The 24,407-nt window shown below is 39.6% G+C and overlaps 1 protein-coding gene across 1 annotated transcript in view; it reads right to left on the bottom strand.

Moving 5' to 3' along the window:
- Positions 1–5,183: 5,183 nt before the first annotated feature.
- The window catches only part of USP13 (ubiquitin specific peptidase 13), a 94,739-nt gene continuing 75,515 nt past the window's right edge, over positions 5,184–24,407 (bottom strand). The window contains exons 12-21 of the mRNA XM_015821465.1: positions 22,016–22,169; positions 21,551–21,725; positions 18,970–19,058; positions 16,271–16,393; positions 14,578–14,604; positions 13,154–13,297; positions 10,899–11,068; positions 8,351–8,513; positions 6,927–7,011; positions 5,184–6,154 (exon numbers count right to left, since the gene is read on the bottom strand). Coding sequence (XP_015676951.1) covers positions 6,061–6,154; positions 6,927–7,011; positions 8,351–8,513; positions 10,899–11,068; positions 13,154–13,297; positions 14,578–14,604; positions 16,271–16,393; positions 18,970–19,058; positions 21,551–21,725; positions 22,016–22,169 — 1,224 coding nt within the window. The 3' untranslated portion in view covers positions 5,184–6,060. The remainder of the gene's footprint in view (positions 6,155–6,926; positions 7,012–8,350; positions 8,514–10,898; positions 11,069–13,153; positions 13,298–14,577; positions 14,605–16,270; positions 16,394–18,969; positions 19,059–21,550; positions 21,726–22,015; positions 22,170–24,407) is intronic.

The raw sequence follows: 24,407 nt of genomic DNA, 5'->3' as shown, positions 1-24,407 counted from the left end.
AAAACAATTAAAAAATGAAAATTAGAATATTTCGGACATGTGATGCGACACCCAGAAAAATACGGCATACTCCATTTAATCCTCCAGGGAAAGATTGAAGGCAAGCGAGGTCCAGGCAGAAGAAGAACATCATGGCTTCAAAATCTAAGGGACTGGTTTGGACAAAACTCAGCAGCACTTTTTCGTGCGGCTGCTGATAAAAACAGGATCGCCAACATGATCGCCAACGTCCGATAACGGATATAGAAGAAGAAGAAGAAGAAGAAGAAGAAGAAGAAGAAGAAGAAGAAGAAGAAGAAGAAGAAGAAGAAGAAGAAGAAGAAGAAGAAGAAGAAGAAGAAGAAGAAGAAGAAGAAGAAGAAGAAGAAGAAGAAGAAGAAGAAGAAGAAGAAGAAGAAGAAGAAGAAGAAGAAGAAGAAGAAGAAGAAGAAGAAGAAGANTCAGGAATTCTGGGAGTTGAAGTCCACGAGTCATAAAAGAGCTGAGGTTGCCTACCCCTGTTCTAGTGGCTTGCCCTGACAGTGTTGGTGGGAGTAGTTTTGAAGATTCTTTGCTTGGGCTGTTTACTGTTTGCTTGTTTGGCAATTCCCTGATTGGGGTATTGTTTACTTCTTGATTATTGATCTGATATTAATCTTGGTTAGACATCGGGCCAACAATCAAGAAGTAAACAATACCCCCACTCCCTAGTAGCACTGATGGTGTTACCTCCTTTGGGTAATTAAACATCTACAAGAAAGCAACCAAGCTCAGAGAGAATGCCAAGGACCCCTCATTTCAACCCTGAGCTACAAATATTCTCCTTTATCAGTTATAGTGTTTTGTCCCTCCACTTCTCGGATATTTGGGAGACAGTGATCCTGTGGTTAAAGAAGAGTACATCTGGCCATTTGGATGTTGCTGCCTTATTATCAGTAACCCTCATTATTGGCCAAGTTGGTAGGGATAGCTGGGAGCTATGCCAGTGTAAAATCTGGAAAGCTTTGGGTGCAACAGATAGCAACAGCATTTGGACTTATATACCGCTTCACGGTGCTTTACAACCCTCTCTAAACGGTTTACAGAGTCAGCCTACTGACCCCAACAATCTGGGTCCTCATTTTACCGACCTCGGAAGGATGGAAAGCTGAGTCAACCTTGAGCCGGTGAGAATCGAACTGCAGAACTACTGGCAGTCGGCAGTCAGGAAAAGTAGCCTGCAGTACTGCATTCTAGCCACTGCGCCACCACGGCGCTAGATGTTAGAAGTCCACGCTATTCTTCCTTCTCAAAAGAATCAATTGAACTTTGATATCATGTAGTCCAAAGAGCAGCCATCCTGAAAGGAAACTGCTGCTAACTAACTATCCCCAGGCCAATTGCATCTAAATATTCTGTATTTGTGCTTAGCTTGTGAACAAACACTTCAGAAACAAAACAGTTTCCCTAACCAACCTCATCATTCCCCACCCGCTAGAGGAAAATCATATTCTCAAATGTTTGAATTGTCATAAATCTCTAAGCTGTAACTCCAATGGTCACGTAAACAGTGTTGAAACTCCTCCAATGCAAGTATCCCGTTGAATGTACACAAGAGTTCTTTCAAAGGAAAGTCTTGTCTTCATACTTATTGACCAGATACAGTATTGACATTATTTGTTGGCCCACAAAGAGATATGTATGCCCAAGGGAGTCAAAGGAGGCTTAATTCAATCCTTTCTTATACCATTGGATAAAATGATGATTCACACCATTGATGTTTTCTTCTGGAATATTAGTATTAGGGAAGACTACACATGGATGTATTTGTGCTGGACTTGGGCAGCCACTAAATTTCAAAGGACAAGGAGAGGGAGAAGAAGGAGGAAGAAAAACAACTCCAATCCACTGCAAAGAGTTCATTCAGAACATATATTCAAATTTATGATCATGTATGAATAAAAACCATACAATTTTTTAAAAAAAAGGAAAGTAAAGAGAAGCAATAAGTAAATAAATAAGAGACAGACAAGAAAAAAAAAAGACATATCAGCTTCTCATCTTTACAGCAGCTACAAATGCATTTATATTTTATCCTCTCTAAGGTTTCGTCCTTGTTTCCATATTCTACCTTTTCTAATTCTCAAACTCATCAATCACAAGTTAATTTGTGATTTCTTGCACCACCCTTGGATCTGCTCCAAAGATTCAGAGTGCCCCCGTGTTTGTCTTGACCTCACATAAATAAGTCCACCTGAATTGGTCTGCAAATCTCCAGACAACCAGTAGACAGCAAGAAAATATAGAAATCTATACCAGACTGATATTATTTAATGGTTATGTGGATTTATATAATCCATGGCTGGTAGACCTAATCAGAAGTTAAGGAAGGAGGAAGTTGGTTAATATTGTCAAGCCCTCTTTGCTAGTTCAGTCATGCCTCAGAACAGTGATTAGAAACCCTTTATGGAGTTGTTGTTTTTTTTACTTAAAATAGGAAAAAAAATTAACTTGTGATTTATGGGTTTGAGGATTAGAAAAGGTAGAATATGGAAACAAAGATGACACCTTAGAGAGCATAAAATAAAAATGCATTTATAGCTGCTGTAAAGATCAGAAGCTGATATTTCATGCCCCTTTTTCTTTCTTTTCTGTCTCTTTTATTTCTTATTTGCTTATTACTTCTCTTTATTTCTTTTTTACAACATTTGTCTGTTTTTTATTCTGTAAAACAGTTTTCCAATAAAAAAAAAAAGAACATTACCTTGGGACATCCTGGACAATGTCACCAAGACAGCCACCCAGTTATGTAAACTGTAATATCAAAACACAGGAAAGAGCCCACTTTCTTTATTGCAATGGAGACCACCTGGGGAATAAAGGTAGGCTTGAGAACATCTCAAGACCCCTGGATGGTCTGGCAGCTAAATCAGTTTAATGGACACCAGCTGAGTGAAGGCGGGTAACAATATATTGTGATGGTCTTGCAGCTGGAGCAGATATATTGAGCACCAACTACATAAGGACACAGTACAGGTAGTCCTTGACTTACGATTCGTTTAGTGACCGTTTGAAGTTACAATGTTTACAAAAATCTGTCATTGTTAAATGAATCTGACTTCCCCATTGACTTTGCTTGTCAGAAGGTCGCAAAAGGGCATCACATGACCCCTGCACACTGCAAACGTCATAAATGTGAGTCAGTTGCCAAGCATTCAAATGTAAATCATGTGACCATGGGGATGCTACAATGGTCTTAAGTGTGAAAAATGGTCATAAGTCCCTGTTTTCAGGGCCTTTGTAACTTCAAATGGTCACTAAACAAACTCGCAAGTCGAGGACTGTACCTACAATTTGCAAACCTCCATTTCTGGTTATTGTTGCATTCTGAATCTTAACTTCCTGACAGATCTGGGTATACAGATTCTTTGCCTGTGAGATCCTGTCCCGGACATTTGTTTTCTTATTTTGGCTCACTGGAAAAGCAGCTCTGACTTGGAATGATTAGGCTTTGACTTCTAGACCATTTTGACCTGAGTCCTCCGGGAGAAGGGCGGGGTATAAATTTAATAATAAAACTGAAACTGACTATTGAGTATTGTTCCAGATGCCACTAAGTCAGTCTGATTGACTTCTGGATGCACCTACTGTTCATGAGCAGCCCCTTCTAGAATTACATCTTGAACTGCCCAGCTAAATTTCTGTCTTTCCTAATTCTTAAGGGTGAACTTTCTGGGTAAATTTGGAAAAAAGGAAAGAATAAGACAGATTGGGGGAAGCATCAAAATCAGAATTTATTTATTTTTTTTGCTGATCACCTCTCTAGCTAAGCATAAGGATACGGAAGGTCAACTGGCAAATTTGTATTGAAGAACCCTGAATCTACCACCACAGCAAGCATGATCAGTATGCCAAGCTGCCTGCAGAGAAATAGCATGAGATGCCAGATTGAATTGGAAGGAGACCAAGGGTCAGACAGAAGACACTCCTTACAGCAGGGTTTCTCAATCTGGGCAATTTTAAAATGTGTGGGCTTCAATTCCTAGAATTTCCTGGTCAGCATGCTGTCCAGGGAATTCTAGGAGTTGAAGTCCCAGACATTTAAAACTTGCTAAGGTTGAAAAACAACGCCCTACAGTATTATTTATAACAGTAATATAGTATTATTATGGTCTTGTGGGCTTCTAGACCCAAGCCCTTAAACTGCAGAATGCAGAATTCTGAATTCAAACATAATGAACTATAATTCCTGCCTTTCCATATATGTAGGGGATGCACGCATCAATGTGTCTCAATGTAAATCTGTTCATACATGCATCCATCATAACAGCTTCCAAATCCCCCATTGTTTTAATCCGAGTTACTTGCCCTGGCAATTGACTTTCTTTTTCAATTATTAGAAATGATTTTACATGCCACTGCAAATTCCTCAGTGATCAAACGTTTCAGCAGCGGAAAAGAAATGATAAAGCTTCTCAGGCCTATGATTTATGAAAACAATCAAAATCCAGATTAAAACAGCTTTGGAAAAGCTATTAAAATGTTCAGGAAGAGAGATTTAAAATAAAAAACACAGGCGTAATGCAGCAATGTGACATAGGTGGAAGACCGACTTCATTGCAAACTACTGGCGAGTCAGCATAATTTGTATTTAAAATGAAAAAGGAGAAAAATCAATCTGTCAGCACTTTTACCGAGCAATAATTTCCACTCAAGACTGAAATTATTAAAAGACCTTTGCCAGATATCAAGACAGTATACTTGAATGCTTCCTAGACCTGGATAAATAACCCAAACTTGGATAAAAGTGGTTTTTCTTTGAGCAACAATCTATTACCAGACCACAACAGGAACATTTAAATTGATTTAAAAAGTTTGACCTACATTGGGTAAAAAGGACTGTCTGGCAAGTGGTTTGGGTAATGAAAGAAAAAGTTTGGGAAGCGCAGGTGTGCTTTGTCACAAATCTGTTTCTCCTCGTGTGTCATTGCTGAGAATGGCTTCATTAAACTTCTCTATAACTAACCAGAGCTACCAACGTGCCTGGCTGAGGAATTCTGGGAGTTGAAGTCCACAAGTCATAAAAGGGCCAGGTTTGAAGACCCCTGTCCTAGACCCTTCTCACGTAGGGACTGCTTCGCTTAACAACCAAGCTATTGATCCCAGTGAGGTTGCTCAGTGACGACTACCTATATCCCCATCACAAGACAATATTGCGAGCCATTTCCCATGCATTTCTATGATGCATGTTTCAAACTTTATTTGCAATTCATAACAAAGGAGGGGAAATAGCCATGCTGATGTTTATCGATCCACAGGCCCTCATAAACACTTGCGCAGGCTGGTGGAAGGGACACCGTTATACAGCCAGATAAACGCATATGTGCGTACACTGATTCATTGCAGGGAATGAAATGAGCACTTTCTTAGATGGGGAACTTTAGGACCATCAATCATCCGGTGCAGAAATAAAATAAAATAAAATAAATCATGGCATGTGATCAAATCCCAAATGAAAAAAAAAAACCACCATTCAGACTGTATTGGGACACAATATAAGTCACCTTGGCTTCAATAATTAGGTTTAATTTCAAGCTCTGAAGTCTGCAAAATATTCTGGGGTCTTACATCTTTTTTTTCCTCTTTTTAATTGGAAGCTTAGGGCTCCAGATAAGCAACTTTTCATGCTAGCAAATAAGATTTCATCCAGAATAGTGATGAATTCCTAGTTCAAAGCAACGGCTTCGCTACCCTCAGTCCTTAAGGGTTAAAAGTAAGATGGAAACTTCTTCTCAGTGCGGGAACAGTTTTGTGTTCTCTGGATGTTTGCTGCAACCTCTGCTAGTGGTCAGAACAGTCTTAAGGTCTCCACAAAATGTAGACACACTTTAAAATCCTACAATGCACCATCATTTAACAGAAAGCTCTCCTCTACAAGGTTTAAGAAGGCATCAATTGAATTATCCTGATTTAAGCTATAAATAGGACCAAATATTTTCCTTCTTGCTTTTCTTTTCTTTTTTTGGCTTTGCTTACTTGAAACACATTTTTGGCAGAATAAAAAGGCTTATGGCTTCTTAAGGCCAGAGAACATAGTGAGGTCTAACTTGGTATCCTGTGATAGAAGTAAATATATCCTAACTCTATGGGTGGCTGCTCCGAGGCACAAACTTTAAGGTCGTTGTAGATAACCCACCTGAAAAGGAGAAAGAAGGAAATGCAGTGAACATCATGAAATTAAATTAAATGGATATGGAACACCTACAACAGCTGGCTCCACTACCACCATCACCAACATCTTACTTGATTAAGAGCATATGTTGATTTTTCTTATCTGGGGAATTAGGATAATGAACAAGCAGCAGTCTGGCTGCTTCCGATGTTTAAAAAAATCTGTGTTCGACTCTTAATCCACTTAATCAAAACCACTGCTACCATGGGAGCCAGCCTCATTCATTCATTCATTCATTCATTCATTCATTCATTCATTCATTCATTCATTTTCATTCATTCATTCATTCATTCATTCATTCATTCAAGAAATGGAATTTTCTGACATGGTTTTCCATAGACATCTGTAGAGATTCTCAGTCATCCAGGTCATAGTTATCCCAAAAATGCTTTTCCAAAAGGCAGATGGACTGTTCTTTCCTTGAGGAAGAAGAATACGTTTCACTTCTCATCTAAGAAGCTTCATCAGCTCTGACCAAATGGTGGAGGATGAAAGGATTTATATTGCTTGCAGTCATCTGCTCATTAGGCATTCTTTCTGAGAGTCACTGAGGCCACTTAAAGGGAATTTATAAATCCTTCCATCCTCAAAAGGTCTTCAAGGAAAAAGATAAGTCCAGCTGCATTTTGAAAAAGCACTCTGGGTTTCCATAGAAGTGCCAATCTCAAAACGTTTGTCCAACTTTTGGGCACTGCGTAACGTTAGTAACACAAGCAGTAATGTCACACTACATTACCTTCCTTCCTTTTTCAGATGACAAACGTAATGGCCGCTCATGGTGGATGTCCCCATGTGACTGATGAAGCCAAAGAGTTCATATCCTGCCCAAGAAAATATCAAGAGTATAATGAGCAAAGTCATGATGAAGACGGTCCAGAAATCTTGCCCACATTCCTATAATAACAATTCCTTAATCAACTAACTCCTGATATTCTTATTGGTCCCCTTTCTTAAAAAATTAATTTCAGGAATAAAATGGACATTTTTGAAAATTGCAAACCCACATGCCCATAACCCTCAGCATATATAAACCCTGCAAATATATTGTCTGTGCGGTTGTCATGAATCAAATCTACTTTAATGCTATTTCCTATAAAAGATGACATAGCATAGAAGCCCTCAGCAATATTCAACCTTCCCTGGACCGCACGCAATATATCTCAGAATATTTTTTTTTTATATTTCAGACATTTATTATCTCCCTTAAAAGTTCCATAGTTAGGCGCATCAAGCATTTCTTGGTATTCTCAGGCTATTTTGATTGTGCTGCTGCATTCATTGATGCTCAACAAATTTTAACTGCTGTCTAAAAGCTCCATCCTGTGGTTTATTTTTCCTGCAAGAGTTATGATGGTTAAAAAAATAATGGTTAAAAAAGCAGGGAATGCTGCAAACAAATTGAAGCATGAGGAGAAGGTCATAAAGACCCCTGCCAAACCTCATACATGCATCCTTCAGTAAAGGCCTTTTATGATAGCTATTTTATATTGTTTCAGACCAGTGGTCCATGTCAGCATTTTTTAATGATTTTTGCTGGCTGAGAAGTATTGAGGAAAAGCTGAGATCATTCAGTGATGCCAAAGATTGAACTAGGATCATTTAAAGGATTGTTTAACACAGCAACAATGAAATTTGACATCAAGAAAATATTTAACAGAAAGCAGAAATCCGCCCTGTTCGTTAGTTATTATCATGTGTATAATATACATATGATAAGTTCACAGGGATGTAACATTGCAATCACTGGCATATTAAAACAAGTGAAAAGACCGAAAGCATATTGTCCTAACCTAATCTAAAAAAGAAAAAAGAAATGCCTTTATCTGAGTAAAAAAAACCTTCTGTAATTCTTTGCAGGGATCCTGAAACCGTTGTTTTCTTTCCTGCATCGTTCTTCAGCTTTTATGCAATCCCAATAGATTAATCACAGAGATTCCTATTGGTCAGAACTAACCTGTATTACTTATTTATTTATTTATTAAATGTCTATGCTGCCCATCTGACTGATGCAGTGACTCTGGGCAGCTTACCCATCACTGCTCGTTTTATAGCTATTCCAATTGATGCATCTGATATGGATAGAGAAACAATTCATAAGTGTAAACCCACATGAGTAAGTCAGGCAGATTAAGGTATGTAACGTAGCCGGGAGAAACTTACTTCCTGGTCCATCTTTAATCCGGGGTCCTTCCGGATCAGATTCTGCAAGGATGTTAGCATTCACATGGTTTTCTATAGTCATGACCTCAGAAGCTACTTCAGTTTCTTCCTCTGGCTCAGGGTGACTAAAGATCCACTCCAATGCATGCTCCAAGTTGTTATTCTTCCAGACAAAATAGCATGGGATAATAAAATAGACAAAGAACTATCAATATCTTGTCATCGCTGTGATAGCATTTTCTCTTAATGAGCTGCTGTTGTTTTCCAAGAATAGACAAGTATACATACAGGTAATCCTTGAGTCATCGTGACCAGTGACTTAGTGAATGTTCAAGGTTACGACAGAACCACCACCCCCGAAGGTACTTATTATCTGGATTTGAAATTCCAATGGCTTCCCCCCCCTCCCGTGGTCATAGGATTGCATTTTAGGGGCTCAGTAATTGGCCCATATTTACAGCTATGTGCAGCGTTCTGTGGTCACGATTTACAGTATTTGTTGACAAAAACCAGTGTTTACTTTTGGTGTTCAGGGGAAAAAAACAACCCAAAGTAAAGGCCCATTTCAGGCAGTGGGTTCACTTAATGACCATGGGATCTGCTTAACGATCACTGCAAAAAAATCAGGTCAGTCATATGATGACCCACTGGCATGATTTTGACCATAATTTTATGCTTGGTTATGCTCATTAATTCAGGATTATTTGTATACCATTTTATGGAGGGATTACAACTTGTATAACTGAGGTAAGCATGGTAGCAGAAGAGACCCTGGTTAGGAAAAACTGTACTAGCTTCTTCTCAGGGGGCTGGACTAGAAGACCTCTAAGGTCCCTTCCAGTTCTATTCTATTCTACTCTACTCTACTCTACTCTACTCTACTCTACTCTACTCTACTCTACTCTACTCTACTCTACTCTACTCTACTCTACTCTACTCACTCTACTCTACTCTACTCTATTCTATATTGTAAATAGCATCTACTGTCACTGCCTTCCCATGTCTGATACATCCCAGAAGAATAGCTGAGCATGCAAGTACATACTTAGATGATTTGCATTAAAGCAACAAAAATGTTGTAACATTTTTTAAAGCTAGCATGAGTTGCTTTGCCCTTTAGGCTCTCTGTTCCACTAACATCTTGTCATTATATACTATGAGTGAAATTTTTTGATAATTTCAAGCCTTGTAAAACAATTAGGACATAAGCAAAACAGAACAAATGAGCACTACTAGACTACAGATGCTGTTGAACTACAACCCCCAGCATGCCCTGGGGCTGTTTAAATCTGGAGGGCTTTTTCTAGAGGTACAATAATACTTGTCTGTGTTACTTAATAACCGGCATTCTCAGTGTGACTCTTAGATAGTCTTGCTATAGCAGTTCCCTAATTCTCAAGCAGAGTCCAGCAAAATATACTGCTTAAACAATACATGTACTCCTCGACCACAATCAAGCTGAAAATTTATGTTGCCAAGCAAGACATTTGTTAAGCAAATTTTGCCCCATTTTACAACCTTTCTGCCACAGTTGTTGTGAACCACTGCAATTGTCAAGTCAGTAACCTCGTTGTTAAGTGAATTTGGCCTCCCTATTGACTTTGCTTGTCAGACAGTCACAAAAGTTAACCAAGTGACCCCAGGACACTGAAATCGTAATAAAGGTGAACCAGTTGCCAAGCATTTGAATTTTGATCAGGTGACCATGGGGATGCTGCAACGGTCATAAGTGTGAAAACCAATCATAAGTCACTTGATTCAATGTTGTTGTAACTTCGAACACTCACTTGGCAAGTGATTGTAAGTTGAGGACTACCTATACTTTGGTCTGCCCTCTTCCAAGAGGGCCATCATCAATTTAATGATGATTAAACAACTCTAACGCATACTCTTCCTTTAACGAATTTGCTGCTGCTTGATTAAAGTTTTTTTTATTAGTTTATAACAGTGGTGGCGAACCTATGGCACGTGTGCCAGAGGCAGCACTCAGAGTCCTCTCTGTGGGCACGCGTGCCATGCCCCGGAGATGGCAAGGGACTGGCCCCCGCCGCCCTGCCCCTGCCCACCCAGTCTGCCATGACCACCGCGGCCACGCCCACCCGGCACCCGGTGATAAATAAGTGGGTTTTGGGTTGCAGTTTGGGCACTGGGTCTCTAAAAGGTTCACCATTACTGGTTTATAACATAAAATACAAAACCAAAAAAGAAAATAGTAGGAAAAATAGGGATGAGAAAAGTGTACGAAAAAGGGGGGAAAGGAAAAAAAAAAGGGCATCCGACTCCCATTGGTGCAGTAGAACAAGGTAATAACATCAAACTTCAACTTTTTACTTATACGTAACAGGATAAACTAGCCATATATATGTCCTTCCATTTTTGTGCATAAAGTTATCTTGCCCCAAAATTGCTGCTGCTAGCAAGAGTCAGAAGACTTGTATAGCTGGGGATGTGACATTAATTTATTGTCACAGTCCTATGGGGTCATAGGGGAGGAAACATCTGCCTTTGGGCTACCAATAAATCCCAAATAATTTTCAGGAAAACTCACTGCTGCCCGTAGTGCCTGAAGAGCTAAATTCCGCTGAAATCCCATAGAGGAAATTATGGCTACCATCTCTTCTGGAGGCTGATTATCCAACCCTGGAGGACCTCCTGACCCTCCTGTTCGGGAAAAGGCCATTCCTCCATAGCCAGGGATGGGTAAAGGCTCTGCAAAATCTGGAATAAAATGGAAGGTATTCATTAATTCACATCTACGGGGGGTTTTCAGTCATCCAGGTCATGGTTGTCCCAAAGATGCTTTTTTAAGAGGCAACTGGACTTCCTTTGTTTTTCCTTGAAGACGTTTCGCTTCTCATCCAAGAAGCTTCTTCAGTTCTGAACTGAAGAAATTGAAGCAGCTTCTTGGAAACTGAAGATACAGAACATCTTCAAGGAAAAACAAAGAAAGTTCAGTTGCCTCTTGAAAAAGCACCTTTGGGATATTCATTCATTCATTCATTCATACATACATACATACATACATACATACATACATACATACATACATTATACCTGTAGACTGCAAAATCAATGCCCACATGTCTTCAAGCAAGGCAAATAATTGATTAGAATTTTTATCGTTTTCCTCTTGAAATGTCATTCACCTCAACTACTGACATGTTGTCATTGGGAAAATGGTACACTGTGTAAATTACTAAAGAGACCCTTGTACAATTGCAAAAAGAAAAAAGGCAGAAATCAGATCTAATGTGGTGACAGACTTTTACCCTGTTGTTGATTTACATCTTTGTAGGATACCAAGCACAGAAGAATTTGTAAACTGGGGAGAGAGAGAGAGAGAGAGATATACCAGTTTCTCAATTGGGGGACCATTTAAGTATTAAATAAAAATAATGTGAGTCTATAGGTTGGTGACTTATTTCACAGAATTATGTACCAAGTAGGAGGTCTGGTTTTTTTTATGCTGTGTCCGTGGTCTTTCCCATTCATAGTTGCTGCTCTTTTCAGGAAGGTTCGTGTCAGATCTTTGGCCTAATCTACTAGATGGTTTTTCTAAAGGACCTTTGTTTGCAACAGTGCAAAACAGGAGATTCTTTCTGCCTTGGTGGACCGGCAGGGGGCGGGGGAGAGGGGATGGTTTTGTGAAAGCAATGGGCACATGCATAGCTCCATTTACATGAGCGGTGGGTGCGCACGCACGCTGCTCACACAAGCTTCCTGCACAAGCGCATTCGCCCACCACACGCACAAATGGAGCTGTGCGCACTAACTCACGGTTCTGAAAGGGCCACAGCCTGGTACCAGGCCATGACCCAGGGGTTGGGGACTCCTGTTGTAAAGGAATCGAGATTTGTTTCTGACTTAGTAGAAATACACTTCTTCCCAAGAAGCACAAATATATTTGTTTACAATTGCACAAAATAAAGTAAAAATCCAAATAGCAGACCTGGTTGTCCCAAAGATACTGAATAGAATAGAATAGAATAGAATAGAATAGAATAGAATAGAATAGAATAGAATAGAATGGAATGGAATGGAATGGAATGGAATGGAATGGAATGGAATGGAATGGAATGGAATAGAGGTAGAGTAGAGATAGAATAGAATAGAATAGAATAGAATAGAATAGAATAGAATAGAATAGAATAGAATAGAACAGGATAGAACAGAACAGAACAGAACAGAACAGAATAGAATAGAATAGAATAGAATAGAATAGAATAGAATAGAATAGAATAGAATAGAATAGAATAGAATGGAATGGAATGGAATGGAATGGAATGGAATGGAGGTAGAGTAGAGATAGAGTAGAGGTAGAGTAGAGTAGGAATAGAATAGAGTAGAATATAGAATAGAATCAATATAGTCTTTGAAGATTTCACGTAGCATAAAAGATAGAAGAATGGAGGACTTATTTTGGACGGAAGTGTTACATGTAAATAAAATTATTGTTCTTAACAATAAAATAACCTGTAGTAAAATATATAGCAATTGCTCAACCTGTACTTTCATGATGTATCCTCAGGATATTTTTACAAATAGAAGATATGTGCAATTTTGGCACTAGAATACAATAGAATAACAGAGTTGGAAGGGACCTTGGAGGTCTTCTAGTCCAACCCCCTGCAAAAAGACTTTCTTGGGGTTTTTTTCTTTGAAAATGTTTTACTTCTCATCCAAGAAACTTCTTCAGTTCCGACATTTTTAAAGAAAAACCAAGAAAGTCCAGTTGCCTTTTGGAGAAAGCACCTTTGGGACAACCATGACCTGGATGATTGAGAATCTCCACAGACACCAGACCTGGTTCTTCCATGTGTGCAATGATCCAGTTGAAAGCCACCTCGGCACCCATGTTGCCAGTATAGTACACGGCTTTTCGGCATGCTTCCAACGGAAACCCCATCTCTGCTAGCTGCATCACGGAGGATTCATCAAAATCTGGGGCTGAGAGAGAGGACATTCCAGGTGAAAAATGAACTCATCACTTCCCAGTCGACAACCCTGGCTGCTTTTATCACCCAAGACACAAAGACTGCAACTGGCATCAAACTGTGACTCTGCAAAACATTGTAATTGATTTCTTAGTACAAATGTTGTAGCCTTCGCTTGCCGCTGTTTAAAAAAATCATAACCACTGGAGACAGCATCCGATGGAGGTGCAAATTAGAACACAGAAGTTACTCAGAGTGTTCTCCATTCCTTTTCATCTCTTGTACAAGGAACAGCAGGCTTGGGTTCAGATGTTCAGTTTTTGCAATGATCAGTATAGGAACCGAACATCAAAAGGAAGAGCTGTTCTTGCAACAGTCTTTGTGCTGTTTGAAGAATAGCAAAGTCAGCACCGAGTGCTGATCTAAATCGCCCCTAAAAGCAAAAGTGACAAAGGTTATTAGGCTCTACAAACATCAGCTGAAGCCTTGGCTGTTCTCCATGCAAAACAGTTCCCAAAGCTAAGATACCCCAGGTTTTTTTTTTTGTAATTCTGCATTTTAAAGGTCACACATATTGATGGAGCTCCTGAACTGAAACCATCAGCCAGGGCAAGCATAAATGATAAAGTGAAGCAACACTCTCAGGCTTCAGCTGGTTTAAGTAACGGTTGGATCATAAATGCAATTAATCATCTAGGGGAGTCTGCAGTTATGCACAAAGACAAAATTATGCTGCAGTATCAGAGGATTTCGATCTCTGTTCTGTTCACACTTTTAAAGTTTCTAGTTCTCGTTAAGGTAAAGCTAGATATGAATGCCTGAACCAAAATTGATATTATTCCTCCTCTCTGTTTCTCTCTTTAACGCTGTAGTGACTATTGATTCAGAAGATCTCGCTTTCTACTGATCTGCAAGCATCTCTGATAATATTCTTTTTGGTAAAGAGTGAAGCAAAAAAAAAAAAGTTTAAATAATTGATTAGCAATTGCAAACAAAACACTGATCCTTTGGATTAATCAGCAAATCTCTTAGGTTGCAATATTAATAAAACAATATTTAAATCAACTATGAGAACATGGAATAATCCAAGATAGGGAACAGCTTTCTCCAGTGTTATTAAGATTCCTTCCAATATCTCAGCGCAGACCCAGGACAGGTGGAAAGTTATGGAGGAGAAGAGCAGAGTTAAGCGAAGAGCTCTCGTGCAGTCTGTAAAGCTTCCGCAAGTCGCAGCAAGTAAGCTCAGCCAAGTCAAACAAAAATAAAACCAACATAAAGAAATGGGATACATACGCTCCATGAAATGGTTCATCATGCCATCTGAAAGTCAAGAAAGTTAGTTAAGGGAGTCCAAAGTATTTTGGAGCGGCAGGAAAATGGAAATTGGCCAGTTCTGCATTTGATATAAATACTAGATCGTCACCTAGAACTTACAAAACAGATTCTTTGTGGTCGTACCCCAATCTGGTACCCCCAGGGCTGCCATCAGCAAAGTCATTAGCTTTTCCATTTTGGAAGTGGTAAGAACTCTAACCTAAACCAGCTGGAGAAAAAAAATATACTAGGAAGCCCAAATGAACCTCTTTGACCTTTAGGCAGAACTTAATTTTGCTGACTCCAACTTTTTCTGTCCACACCTCTTCTGCAGAAACTTTTCTTCTGAGGAACTAAAAGTAATGCATACATCCCCTTAATGTATCTGTTTGAATTCCAATCCTGAGCATTGTGTTTGTGGACAATCCATGAATGGCACACACCTTCCTTACTTAAAGTGGTGGAGCTGCTATCTTACGTCAAACCCTCCTACTAGAGGTTCCATGACACTATCCCCCCACTCCAGACAAGAGGCTACAGCAGGGGTCCTCAAACTTGCCAACTTTAAGACTTGTAGATTTCAATTCCCAGAATTCCTCAGCCAGTCCTGGCTGGCTGAGGAATTCTGGGAGTTGAAGTCCACAAGTCTTAAAGTTGCCAAGTTTGAAGACCCCTGGGCTACAGTATATCAGCAAATATACACGTCTACAGAGGAATTACTGAGTCTGTCATTTGTACCTCAGTAACTGTCTGGTTTGGCATAGCAATCAAACAGGACAGGTACGGATTTCAACGGATAGTTAGGGCAGCAGAAAAAACAACTGCAATCACCCTGCTTTCTATTGATGAACCAGAAAGAGGGTTGAGAAAATATCTACAGATCCCCTCACATCCTGGACATAAACTGTTTCAACTCTTCCCCTTAGGACGCTGCTATCGGGCACTGCATGCCGAAACAACTAGACACAAAGACAGTTTTTTCCCCCATGCCATCACTCTGCTGAACACTTCATTCCCACAGCACTGTCTTAAGCCTAAAGATATTTACCCTTATAAGAGGCTGCATTGCTATTATCCTTCTCATCTTCTTCTCATCTTTCCCACTATCTTCTCCTATTGGTATCTTATGATTATTGATTGTAACTATGAGTTATAATCTATGACCTATCACTTTGTTGTTTGTATGTATACTGAGAGCTTATGCACTGGAGACAAATTCCTTGTGTGTCCAATCACACTTGGCCAATAAAGAATTCTATATTCTTGTGGTTTTACACATTAATTGACCACCAGGATGCAGGATAATTATCTTGTTGTTCTTTGAATAGATTTCTTCAACTTTGGTTCATGACCTCCCTTTCTTTTGACCTCCAGCCTGCTCCACTTCAATCACAGCTTCAACCTAAAACGGACACAGAACATGCCAAATCCACCAAAGTAAGCATGCCCAATAGATCTCTGTTTACACCAGAGAACCAGGTCTTGGTTCCATCACTGCCTGCTTCTCTTGCAAACAAGACTCCCAATGATCATGTTGTAGCTTGGCATCCATGAAGATGGTCCATGCGAACAGGAAAGGATGCGAAATGACAAGGGGACAAAAAGAATATCAACTAACAGTTGTGGTGGAGAATGGTGTGGAGGTAGGAATCCTCATGGTAGTAGGGAGTACCTTTGGGGTCATTGGGAATGATCACAGGTGGAGAGATGTCTGGAAGTTCCTCCTCTCCTGGTTGAAGGCCTGTTGCTCGGAGGTGACTGATGTCCAGAAGATCTGGCATGTCTATAGAAACATCTGTAAGCAAAAGGACAAACGGGAAATTAATTAAATTATTTGGAAATCATCCTAACTGTGAAACTATAGACCAGGGGTAGTCAACCTTGGCTCTTTTATGACTCGTGGACTTCAACTCCCAGAATTCCTGAGCCAGCACAGCTGGCTCAGGAATTCTGGGAGTTGAAGTCCACGAGTCATAAAAGAGCCAAGGTTGACTATCCCTGCTATAGACAGTCTATAACAGGGATAGGCAACAACCTTGGCTCTTTTATGACTCGTGGACTTCAACAAGTCCACGAGTCATAAAAGAGCCAAGGTTGCCTACCCCTGGTCTATAACAAAGAAGGAAGAACAAGAACAATGAACCTGTCAGACCTGCCTCAGCCTGAACCTCTAAGTAAGAAAGATCCTTAACTCCATTTATCGAGAAAGGTATAGTTTACTAGAAATCAAGTGAATTACAGTAACGCGTAGCCAGTGTCATGGTTCCGATAGATGAGACCAGAAGAAATAAGAACTCTGAGGCAAATTGTTTTCCTCAAAGAACAATTTTAATTACATAATATCAGCACGAACAAAGGTGAAACCGAGACTGAAAGTTACCCCCCTCCAAAAAAGTTACAAAGTAAAAGTTGAACTCCCCACCCACTAATGTGTCAAAAATCACAATCCCCAATTAACACCTTTGGCGGGCTTCCTAATGGTAGCTCCAGCCCGCCGAACATTTAGACCGCCTAACCTGGGTTCCCACAAGAAAGTTATTGTTTTGACTAACTAAAAGAATGCATCTGCCCCCCTCCCGTTGCTGTAACAACCGAAGAGTGAAGAAACATGGCTGTATTCAGAGCAATTTGAAGGTTCGACAGCCAGAACTGAAAATTGTGCACCAAAATCCCCAAGTCTAACTTCTCCCTCCCTTAGGTGCCTCCCATCACTGGGCCCCCATGTCCCATCAAGTTAGGGTTGCCAGGTCTGCTTCCAAAAAATAGCGGACAAGCGGGGGGGGGGGTTAAGTGGTAAAAAAAGTAGACTGTACAGCTTTAGATTATGTACCATTTCATCATAAAGCTTTTGAATAAAAAAAATGTCCACTATTTTGTGAAAAAAAATAGTGAACATAATGTGAAAAAAGTGGACTGTCCACTCAAATAGTGGACACCTGGCAACCCTACATCAAGTTCAAACAATATGTTTTTAGAATGGTCACTTCAGGCATGGGTTTGGTATGCAGCCACTTTCTGTTCCCAGCTGATTATCCTTGGAGCAGATCTCGGAGAGATACAGGGAACTTTCGTTTCCCTCAAAGCATCCATCCTCCCATCCAGCCCCCCCCCCCAGTTCATGGCAGCTGATGCTGAATGGTTTTGACAGGCAAGCGTGAGGTGGCAGGGACAGAAACGATACAAACCTATCCAGAAAGAATTCTTACAATCTATTCACTTGGGCCAAAGTCATGGTGGAATAAAGATGCATAATGCAAGGAAGAAAGGTATTCTGTTTAGCTTTGGGAGAAGCACATTCCAGTGCATGGGGCCACTACAAAAAAGGCCCACCACTTAACTCAAGTTTCTATAATGCCATAAACAAATTAGTTTAGGGCCCTCTTACTTATTTATTTCTATTTATATGACCTCCTGTATCAACCTCATAACTTTGGGTGGGAAACAGCATTTGAGATCATGAAATAGCAATCATATCTCTATAAACAGAAATTGGCAGGTAGGTAAATAATGGTCACCATAACCATCCCGTGGGCTCTGTCATATTCTTTCCATTCAACCATCACAATCAAAGTTGAGCTAACACAGACAAGGGTAAGTAAATAAATAAATAAAAAGTAAAGGGTAAGCTAATATATACAAGGGTAAGTACAGGGACTCTTGTTTGGATAGGTGGGTGGAATGGAGGACCCACGAGGCCCCTTCTAACTCTGTTATTCTGTTATTCTTTCTATGATGGTGTGTATCCATCCCATCAAGCCCAAATAAAATTCGAAGTGGTATAGGATCTCCTGCCATGGGCAGAGTGTTGGACTAGAAGATCTCCTAATTCCCTTCCGACCCTATGATTCTATATTCTAAGTTTCACAAAAGTTCCTCGTATGAATCAGAATATGTTGAAATGTGGCAGTCAGAATCTATTTCTGTAGAAAACAGTCATTTGATTCTTTGGGGATGGGGAAATGAACAATTCAATTATTTTTAAAGTGCCTTGGACTTGTAATATTCCCAGGTCATCACCAAACTGAGTTTTAAAAAAAAACACAAAACCATTTTCCAGTATTAACAGAAAAAAGAAACAAGAGGAAATTCCCTGGCTGTCCCAAAGGAGCTTTTTCCAAAAGACACCTGGACTTCCTTGATTTTTCTTCGAAAATGTTTTCATCCATGAAGCATCCATGAACCAGTTACCTTTTGGGAAAAGCACCTTTGCAACAACCCTCACCTGGATGATTGAGAAACTCAACGATCGAGTTTCTTGGCTGTTATCTGGAGGATGAAAGAAACTTTCCCCTTAAGCAGCCATGGAGTAGATAAACCTTACAAATGAACACAAGGCAATTCAATATGGAAGACAGCAGTCCAAATACATACCAAGCTTCTTAGGGATCCAGTCGAGACCAAAAGTAAATTTCTTTATCTGAACCACCAGGTATTCAGGAAAGGAAGCAAAGAGAGACGTTCTGGAAGTGTAAAGCAATTCCAGGTGAAATTAGAAGATCCAAAACTCAAGATCAGAACCTTCATCATTTTAACAGAACAGTTGAACTGCTCTTATTGGATCATACACAAGAGCCCGCCCATTCCACTATTTTCTACGGGCAGCCAGCCAGATATGTCTGGAAAGCCAAGAAATACGGGTAGTTCTCATTTACCAACTGCCTCATTTAGCAACCACTTGCAATTACAACAGTGATTTTTTTAAAAAAAGTAACTTTATGGCCAGTCCTCCCATTGCAATGGTTGCAGCTCTGTAAAGCAAAGGAAAGCTGAAGTCAGATTATAAGTACAGCTGGGATTTCACTTAGCATTTATTAATTGAATTGCCACTCCAGACTGTCATCACTGGAGCAAGATCCCTCCTCCCACTGCTTCTCCACCATCTGGTAAGAGTAACCCGTATCTTATTTTTACCAGATGGCTAAGCCAAAGTAACAAAGTCTCAGGGGTACTATCAGATGTAATACATATATTTTTATAAGGTCTGTTTTGTAGTCTCTGAAATCATCTCCAGAACAAGGAGAATAGGAGAAGATTCCTTCCACTTCGTCCCAAGGAAAGACTCGAAGCTCAAGTGACTGAAGAGGCAGCAGAAAGCGTGTAATGCTACTATACAGAGAACAAACGAATAAATGAAGGGTCCTGGCAGACTTTTGTAAGTAAATGGAATTATTTATGGAGTTGCTATCTCAGAAGACACAAAGAGTAGGGGAAAAAATGGATAACGGAAGGTTATTCCCCAAGGGCAAATGTTTTTTTTACTTATAAATAATCTAATGGGAAGTATATCTTGAATAACTGAGGAGGCTGAAGCAACATGAGAAGGCTATCCTTGAAGCTTTTAAACTTAGGAAAAAAATAAGGGATATTACAAACATATAAAGAATGTTGTAGAGAAGGAAGGAACTTCCTCCAAGCTCTAGAATCGTGAAGGAGAATCAGGATCCATAACAGGCAATAGTTTTTCCCAAATTTAAGATTTCGTGGCTTTAAAAAAAAAGGATAAGCCAAGTTCATGGAAGCTCTCCATAACTATCCGTGTCATCTCCAAAGATCAGAATCAGCACATTTCTGAATACCAGTTTAGTTATGTTTTTAAGCACTCAGGAAGTAAGCAGCATACAAATAGAAATTGCATGTGCCTATAAATAAATAAATATCCATGTAATTAGGCAACTAGTTGGCCAATGTGAAACTCAGTATGTCTTTGATCTGGATCCAGAAAAATTCTTTATATGCGTATCTTATCTGTCCTGTCCCATCCCATAGTAAATCTTGAATGACTGAGTTAACAACCAACTATACAAAGTGAAAATATGGGTAATCCTCAATTTAGGACCGGTCAAAATTATGACAGATCTCCCCACAAGGCTGCTTATGAACCAGATTTAAAGTTCCAATGGTCGCCCTACCTGGTAGTCACATGATCGCACTTTGGGTGCTGGCAACCAGCCCACTTTTACAACTGTTTGCAGTGTCTCGTGGTTACCAACTGCAATTTAGGTTTGGGGTTTTTGTTTTTTTCCTGGAAATTAGTGTTTTCCTTCCGGTTTCCAGCAAAAACACCCATTGCAAAAAAATAGGTTTGACTTAATGACCACAAGTCATTTGATGACCTGTTTAATGACCAGCACAACTTATATCTATAATTCCAGGCTCAATTATGGTCATATATTACTGTAATATATTTAAAAAGACAAGAATAAATACCAGAGTTGTTTAGGCGAATGAGTCAGCCAATACACTGATTAAATGTATTAAATAGGCAAATAAAAGCATGGATGACTATAACACTATAAAAAAGACAGCAACAAGTACCAGAATTGCTTAGCCAAATGAGTTAGCTAGTACACTGATTAAATGTATTAAATAAACAAAGAAAAGCATGGATGACTATAACACTAAACACAGGGCTGGATGCCCACTCGAATAACATTGCTTTGATCAGCGTACAGAATGCCAGCAAGGGCACAGGCAATCTATAGCTTGGGGTGGTGAGGGGAGCATACTCAATCAAGTCAATTCCGTAAAGCAATCTCAAATGTAGCCCCATTTCTTTAACTCAAATACCGTTTGTCTCGCTTCCTAAACAATTCTCAAGGCTGCTCCTGAAAATCCTTATCAGCATAATGGGACTGACGAATGCAACTTGTCTATTCCATCATGTCTGATACAATGGGTACGCTTACCCATGTTCAAACAAATGTGGATACTATAGGAGCAGGAACGGCAGAACCTGGGGGCAGAGTCAAAAGAGGGATCAGCCTAGAATTCCTACATAGCCACAAGCGAGCTAAGTCCAACCTACCCGGCAATCCCACTGACCGTTATCTAACTCTGATATCGATTGTCCGTTAGTTGACAATATTGCTGTGCATAGTGATGATTAGCAATAAATCAGTTTCATTGGAACTTCACGTGCGGTCCTGATCTCTTTTGCCTGACTCATACTTACTTAACGCCAGCAGACTTGGCTTGAAGGGCACTGCTCCAGAAGTCTTCTACATTTTCTGGTTCAGAAAAGGCCTGGAGACAAGCACTGAAAGGGATCCTTGCCCGGACCACTTCTGGTGGGGGCCTCCTTGCTGTTTCTGCTTCTCTTCTCTTCAATTCATAGGCAATCAATTCATCTAATCAGAACAACAAGTGAGATTGAATAAACGCCGTACATCTATTGAGAGTCATGCATGGGCTCAGTTGACAGCAAATGAACATGAGAAATGACTCCACCGACAACATTTTGCATCTAAGAGTGGATCGCACGGAATTTGGTCAAATTTCTGACTTCACTGCTGGATCTACAGCAGATTGTTCATAATGCAAGGCACTCGGGCGACTGAGCTTGGACTTCCAAGGTATGCATCCCTGAATTATATCTGAATGATAGACAATTCGTACACCTGAGGCTCTTCCACTTTACCTTTGTTTGTTGCAGCTTCCATTGCTACAGGCAATTGCATGAGATACTCCACCCTCTCCGTGTACCGTACTTTTCTGGTCTGGCAGCACTGCGTCCGTTCTTCAACCAAGAAACGGAAGACATCGCTGGGGTTTTCTGAGCCAATCCGGTTTCTCTGAAAAGAAAACCGTGAGACGTAAGCCCCCATTTTGATTGGGAGTTGCCCAGAGTTGGTTATGAAATGGATGGCTACATCTACAGTTTAAATAACTGTATATATCAATAAATATATCAATAAATAATGGCAACATAATTGTTGTTGACTATCCCAGGTCCTTCAGGAAAACTATTGTTGATTATCCCAGGTCATCCAAGTAGGTTTTTTTACAACTAGAGTTTCAAGAAAAGTAATATATCGGCTTGGGGAGAGATTGCAAAACCCAAACAATTCCCATGCCACCATCACAAACCTTAGTAAATCAGAATTAAGGCAAGTAATGAAAATCCCACAATTCCTATAACCCGGAACTCTCAAAATCCTAGCTGAGGATATTGAATTTGTTGTTTGAGATATCTCAAGGGATGTCAAGCTGTGGAAAGCTGTAATACCTTGTCAAATTGCACTTTCATGGTTCTAGAAATAGATACATCTACCTCTGGAGATACTAGATTAAGGATTTGTGCATAGAAAAAACAACAACACACAAAGCACCAGGGAAGTAAAACTTAGCTTTATATTCTCCACTAGGGGAAAAAAGCTTCAAAGATATCAGTCAGCATTTAACGGTAGAGAAGTTCCCTCTCTCTTAAATGTATACCGCTCAATTTTTCAAAAAATTATTTTGTATGAAAACCAATAAAAGCTTAATAACTTGAAAGCTCATTGATTTCAGCAGGGAACTCCAAGTGAAATCAATAAAGGTTGGAAATGTTTAATATCAGCTGGAGTGTATTCTATGTTTGTGGATCATTTATCAATAAAAGGCATCCTACGAGTCACTTCTTTATGGTTGTCTGAATTTTGTAATAAACCTGATCATATACCAGTATAAAATAAGGGCATTGGAGAATTTGGATTGCAAACCACCCCAGGAGATTGAATATCAGAACATAACACAATTTGAAATATAGCGTAGGATTTCTTTATATCCCAAAATTGCTTACCAAACAGGGTGCCCTCCCTTTTTTTAAATAAAAAAAAAATACTCTGAAGGATTCTAGGAGCTGAAGTCCAACACAACTGCATTATCATGAGTATCAGCTGTGATTTTTTTTAAAAAAATAATTTAATAATTACTCTTATCTAGTAAAGAATTGGCAAAGCTCATTTCAAAAAAGCAAGTGAAAAAAAATGAGACCACAGAGAGGAAACAAGTCATTCAGAAAAGGCTTACAAGACAGTCTATTTCAGGGGTGTCAAACTCGCAATGTCACGTGATGTGTCACGACGTATCGTGACTTTTTTGCCATTGCCGGCAATGGGGTGGGCGTGGTTTTGCTATGATGCATCCGGCCCATGGGCCGGCAGTTTGACACCTCTGGTGTATTTAGTACCAATAGAAAGGGATATTTATAGCTATGCGGTCCTTGGTACTTTCTGAGCTTGGTTGTTTTCTTGCAGACGTTTCAAGACCCAACTAGGTAACATAATCAGTACTAAGAGAGAGTGTGGTTTGCTCTGTTTACATACAAATAAGTGTTGGTAGTAGTTCTTGGTAGTTCCTTGATTAGGCTCTTATTTACTGTTGGATTCTTTATCTGAGTTGGTAGTTCCTTGATTAGGATACTGTTTACTACCAACTCAGACCTCACAGTCTGCCTGATTCTACCATTTCTGAAGGTTGAGAAATGAATTCCTTCGCTGAACTAAATCTTTCTTTCAAGAATTCTAGAATTCAAAGAGATCTTTACCATTTCCCCCCTCAAGCGTATACTGATTTCCTCTATGTGCTGCAGAATTTCCCAATAGCCATTCCTAACATGAGGAAACTCCTGTTAACAATTTGATGTTCAGACTGAAGCTTAGCTCAGCTCATGATAGAAGAAATGATGGGTGTGTTGAGGAGGGAAAGCACGTTCTTCACAGGAAGAACATTAAGGAAAATAAATTGCTCCTGCTATAAAATGCCCTAATATCTACTATTTGAAAAAAAATAGAACTATACACAAAACCCAAATTCTGATGAATATATATATATATATATATATATATTCATGTTGGCCCAAATATGAGAGGAAGAAATCTTTTGCCTGTATCAGCTCAATCTAGAGCCGTCCACAGGCAGGCAGTTGCCACTGCGACATCGTTTGTATTTCCTAAATTTTGGGATTGCTAACAAAGAATTAAGGGGGACTGGGATATAATAGATAGATTAGATTAGATTAGATTAGATTAGATTAGATTAGATTAGAT

Source organism: Protobothrops mucrosquamatus, unplaced genomic scaffold (genome assembly GCF_001527695.2).
Source record: "Protobothrops mucrosquamatus isolate PMUCROS unplaced genomic scaffold, P.Mucros_1.0 scaffold_165, whole genome shotgun sequence".
NCBI lineage: Eukaryota > Metazoa > Chordata > Lepidosauria > Squamata > Viperidae > Protobothrops > Protobothrops mucrosquamatus.
Note: the sequence above shows the minus strand (reverse complement) of the source record. Positions and strands in the feature narration are given on the sequence as shown.